Source organism: Bidens hawaiensis, unplaced genomic scaffold, assembly GCF_021521415.1.
Source record: "Bidens hawaiensis isolate Kalapana, Puna unplaced genomic scaffold, B.hawaiensis_p1.1 tig00022873_1, whole genome shotgun sequence".
In the NCBI taxonomy this organism is placed as follows: domain Eukaryota; kingdom Viridiplantae; phylum Streptophyta; class Magnoliopsida; order Asterales; family Asteraceae; genus Bidens; species Bidens hawaiensis.
In genome coordinates, this window is record NW_027493568.1 from 160,756 (window position 1) to 175,343 (window position 14,588).

General features: G+C 39.9%; 1 protein-coding gene across 1 annotated transcript; it reads right to left on the reverse strand.

The window, feature by feature from the left end:
• Positions 1 to 248: 248 nt before the first annotated feature.
• Positions 249 to 1,284, reverse strand: LOC143566358 (VIN3-like protein 2). Its single transcript, XM_077053086.1, has 2 exons — positions 1,152 to 1,284; positions 249 to 1,062 (listed from the first exon to the last, which is right to left on the reverse strand). Exons 1-2 carry the CDS (start codon positions 1,282 to 1,284, stop codon positions 548 to 550), a joined length of 648 nt encoding a protein of 215 aa, XP_076909201.1. The 3' UTR covers positions 249 to 547.
• Positions 1,285 to 14,588: the final 13,304 nt, after the last annotated feature.

The window sequence follows — 14,588 nt, forward strand, 5'->3', positions numbered from 1 at the left end:
TTGATTTTTAAAAACCTTGGAAAAAAGGTGGAAACGGATTTAACAGTTATGGTTAATCGGTTATGGTTTCGGTTAATTGTAAAAAAATTTAGGGGACCAAGTCTAAGGCACTTATAGATCATCATCAACCCCTGTTTGGTGCAGCATGAGTACATCTTGAACTATGGAATTAAACTGGGCTCATGTCAAATGTTTGGGTTCGCATTTGACCGATTGCTCGGATGAACAACAGTAGAATATCTTATTTATTTGCATTTTCATGTATGCACCATGTTGTTTTATGTGTTGAACCCATTTCGTATTCATACTAGGTCATAATCATCTTTCCTTGTAACAAATTACAACCAAATATAACCTAACTAAACAAATCTGTACGCATTTAGTTCAGCAGTAAATCAAGTATATGAAGAAAATCATAAATAATCAACTATATCTGTCTGCAACATAATTGTATTAAACAAATACTTCAAATGTAAAACGGCAAAAATGAAAAAGTTCATAAATTGGTTTAAGAAAATATGAGATGCACTTCTAAGGTCAGGCTGCTCTACCGGTCAGCGTCAATGATACCACCAAATGTGTGCTCCAACTGTCTTGCCAAGCTCTGGTCATCCTTGAGTATTTTGACGAACGCGTTCACCACTTTACGATGATGCTCGGTTGCCCTCAAGCAGAACCATGTCAACAGCTTCTCTCTAAAATGTGCAGTGATGAGGCTTTCACATTCGAGTCGGTGGATCACCTTCATATTATGCTCAAAGTTTAGACCATAGTTACCAGGTCCTCCTCTGTATTCTAATGCAATATGGGCCGCTCTACTTGCTGGACTCTTTCCTGTCACCCTAGGCGGAGCTGCCTCATTGTGCCCATGTGGGGCCCGGTTCTTAGATCCACCGAAGCTAAGATCTGCTTGGTCCCTAGAGGAGACATTAACAGGATCAGTGTCCACAATCACTTCAGGAGCTGTCGCACTGTTGAGGTCAAGCCTACGTGACGTAGACTGCCCATCAACTTTTGAACTGTCGGGGTTGACCATACGTCCAAGCCCACTCAACATTGGACCTGATAAATCATTTTGTTTATAAAAACAATATATTATTGAAACAGTGTGATTTTTGTAACCTTATTTAACATTTTATATAAAAAAGTACCTTCGCCTTGTGCCGGTGTGGCAGAGACCTCAACTGGTGGCACATCTATTTGTTGGTATCTTCTAGGTTGGCCCACTTTTCTCGTTTTTTTTAAGGTCTTGGGTTCCATCTGTCTTTGATTTTCGGGTTCCATCTGTCTTCGATTTTCAGGTCTATCAAGAACACTGCTATATCAAAGAATAAACACAAAAGTTGACTGCTTTAGGCTTTTTAAAGAGAGAAAAAAAAATAGATGTTACAAATAGAATGAAAAAAACAGAGTGTTTTTAGAATTGAGTTGAACAATACAAACTTGTAATCGCGATTTTTTGATCAACTTATGAAGTTCATAAAGTCAAAAAAACGCATTGACTAGTAAACCTTGTAGTAGCATAAAAAAATGGCAATTGGATAACCCTATAACAAGATATAAAACATGGATTGAAAAGACAACTCGTATAACAGTAATGTCCTATGGATCCTCTAATGAGCACACAAGGTTTTTTTATAACATTATGACCTTTTGAAAAGAAAAGATAATTAAATTAATTAAATAACCACCGACAAATCATTAGATTGAACTAACTCTGTATAGCTGTTCAAAAAAAAAATTTAACTCTGTACAAAAAAAACTAATTAAACCAAGCAGATCTAAATTTAATTAAACAAAGAGAACGAGAAAAAAAATCCCAACTCAACACAATTGAAGACATGACCTAGAGAGCGTAGAAAGTATAACAGTCAAAACCATCCAAATACAGCAACAAATTTTCTTGATATGAGCATAAGAACTTTAAATTCACATTGTGAAAAGAACAAAAATCGAATACAAAGATGCAAGAAAGGGGATCTGGATCTCAGATCTTGTTTAAAAAGATTAGAGAAGTGAATATCCGTACCAAGTTTCAACAAAACGCATGATATATGAGCACGCTGCACGCCGATCAGATCCAACAGCTCTTCAATGAAAATGAATGATCAATTGAGGATAGCCGCAGAAGAAGAGGATACGGATAGAGAGGTTGTGTCGGCCGCTATCTTATGAGTCTAGGGTTCTGAATGCAATCCCTCTAATTCCTAACCATTATATAGAAAGTAAAAAGGCGGATATCGGGCATCAGATCCGGTTCTTTTACCAAACCCGGCTTGACTTTTACCTACTTTTACCTCATAAATGAAGAAAACAAAAAAGCTAACTAATTGTTCATAACTACAATAATCTTAAACCAAACTCACCTATAAATGAACATTAACTATACTAGCATATTTAATTAATAATAGTTGTTTCCAGATTGCATAATAATTTTGCAAGTTCAATGCATATCATCAACATGCAAATGGGAAAGTTTAGTTACTAACTACTAGGCCAGTGATATTATCTGGACCCCCTATTGTTTGTGAGATATCACAGCTGTCCAAAGACTAGATGTTGGTTCCTGTGCAAGAAATCGGATCCTATAATTTGTTCTTCATGAGAGCCTGACTGTCAACCAGCTGCAGCTGTTGTTTGATGATCCCTATTGCGCGGCTGATTCCCACTGATTCAATAGTAGCGACGTCTACTGTTTGATTAGGGATTGCTATACAAGAAATCTAACTGCAACTACTGCAACTGCTGATCTCAGATGCGAATCAGACAACATGTTCGATCAGAAACTGCTGAAGATAATTGAACAAACAAAATAAACATCTGTGTTCATTACCGACCTACTGATGTTTAATCGACTCATTATCAGTGTTATGCCTGTTCTGCTGATCTCTGATTCAATTCATCCTTGGACCTGCTGATATGATCAAGTGTAATTAAAATTCCAAAAATCTCACTAGAAATAAATCCAACACATTCGTTAGATTCCAAACTGCAGGTCATTTCTCGTCCTTAGCTTGTTGGAGACTACTAGACGTATGCTGTCAAAAGCCCTTCACGCGTGTGCCTAGCGTGGCTAAGCCCATAGACGAGGCGAGGCGTAGGGAAAGTGCCTTGCTGTCATCCATGCGATTTAGCGCCTCAGGGCAAGATTCGGCCAGATTCCTGTGAGATTCTTGTCAAATGCTCTGATTCTGATAATTCTGGCAAACTTCTACAAATTCCAGACAAAGTGGTCTAAAACATCCAAAAATGACATCGAACCATACTAAATTATCACTAAACAAGCCTAAAACATGTACAAATCCCCCAAAATAGTATGTTTATCCTATGCTTATCTCGGCCCCTTTTTTTAAGCGCCTTGCGCCCAAGCCCAAGGCTCACCATTTACGCCTTTTACAACTATTTGTTATATAATTACCATATCTAAAATGTATGAGATGTAAAATTATTCTTTATATAAGTATAGTCTCTATGTAACCCTATTATACACACAATCAATATATAATTACCTTTCCTATGTTTTATATACATGAGATCCAACGTCAGCAAGTGGTAGAACGTGGGCGGGGTTTGGAATTTAATCGCATGTTGAATGCAAACCATATGATACTATGATGAATATGAAGCATATGGTACTATGGATGTGGTGAGAAGTGGACTGTAGCGGCTGCTATGGTTTTAGAGAGCATGTCGCTTCTGCAAGGGTTTGGTGAGAGCCTATGGTGGTTTTGGAGAGCACGCTGCAAAAATTTCAAAAAACAAGTTGCTTTCGCTACTAAACCCTAATGGAAGCATGTTATAGACTCGTTTTTGCTATGGCTTTTGCCTTGAATGTGAGGACCGTTTAGGATTTAAATAAGGTTGTTCAAAGTCGGTTCAACTTATGCGCTCTACCGAAACCGATAACTGAGCTTTGATTATGGCAGGATCCTTAACCATAACCATTAATCGAGCTTCGATTATGGATGGTTTGATCGGTTTTCAGTTATCGGTTCTGTGTTCGGGTATGGTTCGGTTTTTGCACACCCCTAGGCTTGAAGGAACTCGACTCTAATAGCAATTAAACCCTAATAATCGCTATATCGCGCTATAGAGGCACTATACATCAGATGGCGGGAAAGTACCACTTCGCTATGAAGCGCACTGTAGTGAGCACTATTAACTATGATGTGAAGGTGAAAAGGATTAAGAGACAAGTTAGATCCCTAACTACCTTTTAAAACTAGACCTGTATATGTTCAAAATCAAAGTTCAACTCAGCAAACACAACCTTCATTTTTAATTTAGGAAAAGTAGGCTATAAAGATACCCCTAAAATCCCAAAAGGAAAAGAAGATGGCTCAGCCTGACTGGAGTAACAAAAACTAAATGGACAGCACGAAAATATACAACATAATAATAAACAACAAACTGATAATAAGAAAAACCAGATAAGTAAATTTTACTATTTCTCGGCTTCATTTCAGAACATGTAATTTTGTATAGTCGTGCCGAATATAAACTCAGGTATGAAATGAGATGACGCGAGCTTCGAAGAACGAGGACCGGCTTTAGAGGATAAAAAATTAAGGATTAGTCGCTCTAAGACTGAGTACCTATATCGAACCTTCCCCAGACCCTACCAATAGGCAATAGCTATGCTATTTGTAGGATTTACTGAGTACAGTTGTTATGAAATAAGTTGATGTGTAGAGGTGCAAACGAGTCCAGCCGCTAGTGAGTTACTCGGGCTCTGATCGACAAAAAGCTCAAAACGAGCCGAGCTTTTTCGAGCTCTAGCCGAGCCCGAGCCTCAAATAAAGCTAGTTTAGTTATCGAGCCCGAGCTCGAGCCTTGTACGTGAAGCTCGTTTAGGCTCGTCGAGCCTTAACAGGGCTTGTGTATTTTTAAGTTTTACTTTTACCTTTTTTGGGCTTTTGTGTATTAATTTTACACTACATATCGAGATCGAGCCGACCTTTGGCTCGTTTAAGGTACTACACAAGCTCAGGCTGAGCTTATGCTCGTTTAAAATTTTTCTCAAATATGTAAAACTAGTTAAAAACATAGCTGGTCACAAAATATTTAAATATATATATATATATATATATATATATTAAAAGCATATACAAATTAAATAATAAATTATAAATGAGCCGAGCCTGAGCTTGATCTTGAAAAACAACTCCCAAACCGAGATCGAGCTTTTGAAAAAAACTCGAAACAAGCCGAGCTCCCATAAGTCGAAAAGAGCCGAGCTCGAGTCCAGTCGAGCTTGGGCTCGGCTCGTTAAACTCCTAATGATGTGGTTAAACAAATAGTTGACAAGTTACAACCTTAAACTACCTAATAATGTAATTTACAATTAATAGTGCCTCAAATATGTGGGGAACTAGTTAGAAGAATTCCTCATATAGGCATAGAACAGTAGGTAACATAGTGAGTTATGTGGCGGCTTAAAAAAAGCATGTTTCTAGAAAGAATGAGTTGATCAAAAGTACAATTGTGCACAGGATTGATTTGATTAGACTAGTGATTCGTCTGATGCACTTATTCAGCCATCATGACCGTTTATCATTATTTACTTGACAAAAAAAATCTGTTTCTAGTGGTTCAGTGAGCTTTAAAAGTGTATACAAGACGACATGGCATGATGTAACTTATCTGCCTAGGCTAGCATGAAGTGCTTTCGTACTAGCATCAAGTACATGGAGTTTGATTTCAGCTGCGCAAAGAAGGGTATGAACTATGAAGACCTGGTAATATGTCCTAACGTGAGGTGCCAGAGAAGCATGCTTTTTGATCAGCCAAAATAGTAAAAGAATAGACCACTTGCCATATATTGTATACACAAGTTTTGTGGATGTTGTTGAACAGGTATATAGTTGTCTTTCAAATAGGACCAAATGACGAATGATACAAGTATTTCTCATGGTCAAAACAAGTAGCAACAAAGTGCCATGTGAAGCTTCACAGGATGGAAGATAACACTAGAAAGTTGAGATAAAGGAGCATATTCTCATAGACCAAATTGTATTGTATAGAACTTTTGGCATTAAAAGATATTTAAAATGCAAATAAAAAAAGGAAACAGACGTCAACATTTTTTGAAACAAATCTAAAGTGCAAGAGAGAGAGAGAGAGAGAGAGGAACAATGTACCTTCAAGCTCAGCATGCATAATTACTCCTTTCTGATCTTGGTTGTAACTCATTGTGATAGCATCACCTCTTCAGGAAAAATCTTCGGAGGTACATGCATATGCTTTCCCTTCAGGAAAAATCTGTGATTAGTACGAGCTTTCATCAGAATTCAGATGAAAATAAATAAAAATGAAATATGTGTATAGCAGCTAGCATTCAAGTTTGTGCAAAGATAAGACCAAAAGTACTCAACTGGAGGCTGCATTCTGTTCAGCGCAGACTCCTTGGGAGTGCCATCCCTCCCAGGTGTTGAATGACTCCACCACTCATCATCTTAATAATATTCATGCCATCATTTTGTTTGGGCAGCTGATCATAATTAACAGGGTGATAAAAAGAGTGAAGACTGAGAGCAAAACTTCCTAAGTGTTGAATTCCATACTTGAATCAGATTCACGCACAAGACAAGTTGGATTTATTATTGAGTATCTACACAGACAGACAGACAGACAGACAGACAGACGATGAGTCAGAAGAGTTAACAGAGGAAGATATTAATCTGAGTTCCACTAAATGTATTGAATACGTAATAATAAATCCTTAATTTATGGTCGTTGCTATCCAATTTTGCTGTGCAATCAAGTGAACATTAGTTTATTATCCAACAGCTGTATCTTCTCCTGAATCCTAATCATATACAGTAGTGTTTAATGTGAAAAGCAAGGGAAAATAACTGAACAAAGACAACTCATTGATAATTTCAAATGAATGCTACTTCTAACTAAACGGCCGGGTTAGGGTTTTGGAGGAACTTGACTTGAGAGTACCAATACGAAATGAATAGAATATTATTTTGTATAATAAGAGAAAAAGGAAATAGGCCTGATCGAAATGAATATTATTTTGTATAGAAGAAGCTCCAATCATGGTTCATGCAAGCAAAGATATGATCAAAATTACCAAACTGGATGGATGGTACTAGAAATATAATAATAAACACAACAGAATATCTGTTATTATTATTATTACTAGCTTTAAAAACCCGTGTATTACACGAAATAAATTAATATATAAATTACAATAAATAATTTAATACAAATAAAAAAATATAAGTAAGTCTCTTTATATTATGTAAAAAATGTATTACAAATATAGTCGTTTTATATCATCAAAAAATTTAAATTTTAAATCAAGAATGAGTTATTCTACTATCGGTATACAATAATGAAGCAATGCCACTGGAAGCAACATTTAAAACAATGAGGTTTTTCGATGTGAGAGATGTAGCAAAAGTCTTTCACAAAAATCTTATACGTTTCATATCCGGCTATAGGCAAAAAAGACACCAGATTTTCTTTTTTAAACAGTTTTCATGTTGTCCTTATAAACACACTGTTGTTCAACTATCACAATAGTCTTATAATGAATATAAAAAATGGAAGATTTGTCTATGATTATTAAGACTAAATATTTGTTTAAAAAAAGTGTATTATAGTTTTCTTCAATATGAAGATGTCTCAAAAAATTAAATGTTAATGTACTTTTTAAACATAAACTCTTTTATATATGCATTTTAATCTTAAAGAAAATAAATTTATGACACATAATTATTATATTAATATATTTTTATATTAAGTATGTTTAGAATATAATTTATTGCATTAATAATTTAATCAATGGAGATTAATACTATATTTAGAACCAATATTTTTTTTTTCTATTCCATCAATAGAAAGTGATTTTGGAGGGTATTAGATAATGAGAATCAACCTCAGAATGACATGTGTCAGAATTATTTTCTTTTATTAGTATAGGTAGATTATTATTATTATTATTATTATTATTATTATTATTATTAGATGGAATCTATCCATAGAAGAAGAACAAGAACTAATTTGATGATGTGAATACATACATTCATTAATTGCTGTTGTAGAGGTATGGTACCAAAAAGACCCAAATGCCCTTAAGCACCACCCGCGGGTCATAGAGAATCCTCTTGTAAGCCACCCGCGGGACACATGGATCACCCGCATATCACGATTGAGGAGGAACATCCTCATAACACGCGCGGAAGCATCCTGGCATCCTCAAAAGTCATCTGCAAGACAGGACATCTGTCCGCCTAAACAACCGGAAGACAGTGCCAGCGGGACAGCTGTCATCACTCAAGTACTCTCTAGAAGAAGGTTCATGATTCTTACTTGGGGAATACGTGACATACTAACCAATGAACAAAGGACACTTGGCCAGGTTATTATAACCGTGCACATGGCCAGGGTGCGATCCGTCCTATCATTTGGCGACACGTGTCCAAGTTGTTATACTCATGCACATGAGACGTATAGCCCAACCTATCACAAGAGGACACGTGTCCAAGCGGTTATCAAAGGTCTTCTAGAAGAGGACAGCTGCCCCAATCATCTTCCATCATCCTTCGGCTATAAATACTTTGTCAAACGGTATGAGGTATTCATTCACTCGCCTACATTTTGACTACACTTAGTCTTTATATTTCAGTACTTTCTCTATTACGAACATTACTTATTCTCACGCCGGAGGGTGGTTACAGGAAGACCCCCCCCCCCTCTTGTCCTTCCTGTAACGAGACTCACGGTGTCTGTTTTGCAGGTTCCAATCATTGGACTTTGGGAAGTCTTACTCATATCGTGGTAGTAGTTATCATATTGTACCCTGTGGACTCATTGGATCCAGGACCCATACCCGGGGAGTGGATCCGTGTTTCTTCATTGGCGTCATCCGTGTTTTGTGTTACAACAACAATAGTTTTCGTTGGTTTTTTGGTTCGTTTGATATGAATAAACTTCCTGAAGGGACGACGGGAACCCCTACACCTGATTCACGTGCAACTAACACGGTAGCACCTCCGGGTCTTAGTGTTTTTGCACGTATTACGACCCCAAGTGGTCGTACTCTTGAGCGTGTCACAACACCGGGATCACGAATCACTAATGTAACACCTGGGGGTTTTACCCTAGAAAATGTTACAACACCAACCGGTCCTACTCCCATAGACATGGGACGTGGCTCGGCACCGGAAGGTTCAAATTTGGGTAACCTTAGACGGATTACGGAAGAGACTCGCCGTAACCAGTCAGTATTGGATCTGGAAGATGATTCGGGCAATTCTGACTTGGCGAGGTCTCATCAACGTAGTTCAAAATCTAGAGGAAAGCTAACTCCCAAGGAGTGGCTTCATGTGCAACAACAAAGTTTGGTGGCTGAATATGAGCGCAGAAAACGTGATGAACGATTTCATGCCCGCACTTTGAATTATGAGGAATGTCCCAGGAGATCTCCCTCTCCTCCACCAATAGTAAGAGGAAGTCAAATCTGTTACAGCCAACAGACGGAATCAGAGTTTGGCGAATTACCGAGGTTACGCCCTCGTCCTCGCATAAATATGCGGATGTCATCTTACTTAGAAGAATTTGATAGTTACGACTCAACTTATCAGCCGGGAGAATACAGTATGTATACCGGCGATAGTAGGATGAGCTCACGGGCAAGAAGTAGTCGTCCGCAGGACATAGTCCGCCACACTGAGTATCACAGTAACGCTGAACGAGACTTCACTAAACCTTATCGTCCGGCAGCCTTTGCCGAAAATTAAAATTCATAGCAAGTATTGCTACAGCACCCTTCCCTGTCAATGCTAAAATACCTACATCAGTGGGTAAATATAATGGTATGACTGATCCAAGTGATCATCTCCAGAATTTTATAGCAGTAGGTGGTGTTAGTGGTTGGACGCTCCCCTATTGGTGTCACATGTTCGCATTGACACTAACAGGGGCAGCAAGAGAATGGTTTGAAAAATTACCTGACGGGGAGGTTTCTAGTTGGGACGATCTGGTGAAAAAGTTTTCTCAACAGTTCAGCCAGCAGAAGAAACATACACGAGATCAGTCAGAAATTTTGGATGTTTTCCGCTGCGATAACGAGTCCATAGAAGATTTTATCACCAGATTCAACGATGAAAGCTTGAACATTGGTGGGATAAGTAAAGATATGCTTCGTGGTGCCTTCCGCAAAAATGTCAAGTGCGATGATTTAGTTCGCACCCTCACCGGCAGAGATGGAATGCCAAAAGAGTGGGACGATCTTATGACAGCGACAAAGGTATACGCAAACACTGAAAAAACTTTGAGGAACGGTAATCCGAAGCAAAAATTTAAAGTCGAGTTTCAAACCCCGAGACCTAATAGACAGGCTAAAGGCCCTATCTGGTCGAGACTTCAGCCAAGTACGGAAGCACCAAAACCATTTGATGCACGATCCCTCATAGGCAACAAGAATAAAGCGGGACCCTCAAACCGGGGTCCCAACAATTGGACTCCTCTTTCAAAGACTCCCGCTGAAATTCTCACTACAGAGAATATAAAATGTAGAAAGCCACAGCCACTGACAAGAAGATCATTCTTGGATTCTAAGAAGCATTGTTCGTATCATGACGACATTGGTCATAATACGAATGAGTGTAGAACATTGAAAAATGAAATTGAGGCGGCTGTTAAATCTGGAAAACTCGAACACTTGGTAAAATATGGGAAACCTGACAATGGTAAAACACCCGCTCGGGACATCCAGGGCCCGAGTAAAAAGCAAGTTAAAGACTTGAATGTCCATATGATACAAGGCGAGTTCAATACAGGGATTAAGAGGAAGGAATCTGATGACGAAGAGTGGAAAAACGAGCCAGTGATCTTCCCTCGAATTAAAGGGGGCCCGAACAACAAGAATCCCCTGATAATTACTGCCCTCTCGGGACATTATCGCTCCCAATACGTCTTCTTCGACACCGGTAGTACATCAGACATCATGTACGAACAGTGTTTTAAGCAACTTGACGAAGAAGATAAAGAAAGATTGCAACCCATCCACGCTCCAGTATCGGGGTTTGGGGGGGAAATAATGCATCCACGACGGGTAATCTCGTTTCCAGTCACCCTAAGTGACGGAGTTCATTCAAGAACCGAGGAGGTCGAATTTCTGGTTTTACCAGCAACATCAAAACATGATATTATTCTCGGACGAGAAGCGATTGGTGACTTCAATGCCCATCCGTCCACAGCACATGGTGCAGTAGGAGTTCCGACTTGCACTGGTATAGCAATAATTCATGTCAATCGACATTGCTTCGCAACCGAAAGCTCAAAACCCAGCAAGATCCCAAAGCAAAATTCGAGAACTGAACCAGAAAAGTGGGTCTTGAACAAAAATTTCCCTGATCAAACTGTAACAATTGGACCTGCTATCTCCGAGATTGTGCGGACTTTCCTGAAATAGTTATTATCAAAAAATGTTGATGTGTTCGCATGGCAGCCCGCGGACATGACTGGTGTCCCGCGGACTATCACGGAACACAAATTAAGGGTAAACTCATTGTTTACACCAGTTGTTCAGAAACAACGAAAGATGGGTCAGAACAAACAAAGGCAATGAACGAGCAAGTCCAGTACCTCTTACAAGCCGGGATCATCCGTCAAATCCGCTATCAGACATGGGTTGCTAACCCAGTCATAGTTCCCAAGAGCAACGGAACGTGGCGGATGTGCATTGATTTCAAAGATCTAAACAAAGCATGTCCTAAGGATTGTTATCCTCTGCCAGAAATTGACCTCAAAGTTGATGCTGTGGCACCATTTAAATTCAAGTGCTTACTGGACGCCTACAAAGGCTATCATCAGATCCGCATGGCTGCGGGTGATGAAGACAAAACAGCATTTCGAACCGATCAAGGCACCTTTTGTTATAAAATGATGCCTTTCGGACTAAAGAATGCGGGAGCTACATATCAACGACTAATGGACATAGCACTTAAAGATCAAATTGGGCGAAATCTAGAGGTATATATGGATGACCTCGTGATCAAAAGTGTTGAGGAAGACCAGATGTTGAGAGACATTGAAGAGACATTCGAAACCTTAAAAAGTATTAACATGAAGCTGAATCCAGCCAAATGCTCATTCGGAATGGAAGAAGGAAAGTTTCTTGGAGTGATTGTTACAGATGCGGGCTTCAAAGCTAATCCAGATAAAGTTCAAGCTATAGCCCGCATGCCTTCTCCTTCTTCTCTCAAGGAAGTTCAGACACTCAATGGTCGGTTGGTTGCTTTGAATCGATTCTTGGCAAACCATGCAGCAAAATCACATCCGTTTATCTCAACACTAAGAAACTGCCTTAAGAAAGCACAATTCAACAGGACCGCGGAGGCGGAACAGGCTTTCCTGGAGGTCAAAAAATGTTTAATGGAACTTCCCACGTTAACAGCACCCCATGCGGGAGAACCTTTAACGTTATACCTATCAGCTTTAGACATGGCCATTGGAGCCGTCCTTCTGATAGATAGAAAGAATGTTCAAACGCCGATTTACTATGTCAGCAGAATGCTATCAGATCCAGAAACAAGATACTCTATGCTCGAAAAACTGGTTCTGGCACTGGTATATGCTGCCCGACGTCTCCACAGGTATTTCCAATGACATCCCATCAATATCTTAACTGGATACAAACTCAAGAACGTTCTCAGTAAGCCAGAATTGTCTGGGCGATTGGCCAAGTGGGCCATTGAGCTAGGTGAACATACAATAGAATATAAACCTAGACCAGCAATCAAGGGGCAAGTGTTGGCGGACTTCGTAACAGAAGTCCCGCATCATAAAGAAAAAGAATGTTTGATGGAACAGCAACCCCAAGTACCTCCGGAATCGGGACAGATTTGGTCCCTATTCACGGACGGCGCCTCGAGCAGTGAGGGATCTGGCGCAGGCCTCAGGCTAGTCAATCCCGAAGGTCATGAGTTTATGTACGCCATAAAGTTGGATTTCAAATGTACCAACAACGAGGCAGAGTATGAAGCTTTCTTGGCGGGCTTACGGATAGCCAAAAAGCTTGGGGTTAAGCATTTGGAAGCCCGAGTGGATTCCATGTTGATTGCGGGACAGATCAATGGTACATATGAAGTAAAAAATGATATCATGGCTTCATATGTGTCACATGAAAAAGATCTGATGCTCCAGTTCTCTTCTTGCAAAGTCATTCATATAAAGAGAAGCGAGAACAAATCAGCGGATGCTCTCAGTAAGTTGGCTTCAACAAACTTCGAACACTTTGCCAAGGACATCCGCATCGAAATAGTAGATCGCCCGTCTGTTCCGCAACATCAAGTTTTAGTGATCCAAACGGGAGTGGAATCCTGAATGACACCCATTATGGCATACTTATCATTAGGAGCACTTCCAGAAGGTAAAGCAGCGATCCGGAAGATAAAGCACAAAGCCTTGAATTATCAGATACACGATGGTGTTTTATATCGACGTTCCTTCCTCGGACCACTACTTCGTTGTGTGTATGCCGAGGACGCGAACTATTTGATCAGAGAGATTCATGAAGGCATATGTGGCCTTCACGCTGGTCCACGCATGGTCATAGCAAAGATAATGAACGCTGGATACTATTGGCCAGGAATGCATTTGGATGCTGTGCAAGAAATCAGAAAGTGTGATTCATGTCAGCGTCATGCACCTAATACGTTACGACCAAAGAACGAGTTAGTTCCAGTCACTTCGGCTTGGCCGTTCCAGAAATGGGCGGTTGACATAATGGGACCTTTCCCCGAAGCCCCCGGACGAGTCAAATTCTTGGTAGTAGCAATAGACTACTTCACGAAGTGGGTAGAAGCTAAACCAGTCGCCTCCATAACAGCAGCAAGCGTTAAGAAATTCCTGTGGGAATTCATAATATGCCGGTTTGGCCTTCCTCTAGAACTCGTTAGTGATAACAGAACTCAGTTCGCGGACTGTGGGCTACAAGAATGGTTAAAAGAATTACACATCTCTCAAATCTTCACTTTAGTAGCCCACCCGCAAGCAAATGGTCAGGTTGAACGAATCAATCGGACCATCAAACAAGGAATTAAGGCTAGACTAGGAACTAAAAGGATGGGTTGGGTCGATGAATTGCCCCATGTGTTATGGGCTTTCCGCACTCAAAAGAATTCCAGTAATTCCGAAACCACCTTTAGTTTAACTTATGGAACAGAGGCCATGATTCCGGCCGAAATCAGGATCCCATCCGCCAGAGTCCTCATGATCGAGGATAACGATCATGAACTCCGGATGAACCTTAACCTCCTTGAGGAAAGAAGGGAATTGGCATCGATCCGTGAGCATAATTATAAACGCCAGTTGCAAAAATATTACAACTCGCGGATCCAAAGATGTGAATTCGACGCGGGAGACTTTGTCTTTTGCAGTAACGAAGCCTCAGGGCAAGAACCCCCGGGCAAGTTAGCCCCTACCTGGGAAGGACCTTATAGAATCCAGAAAGTTCTATCTAAAGGTGCCTACAAACTAGAAAGGTTGGACAGGACGGAGATCCCTAGAACTTGGAATGGGGCCCAACTGAGGAAATGCTACATTTAGTGGGTTTGTCTTTTGGCCTG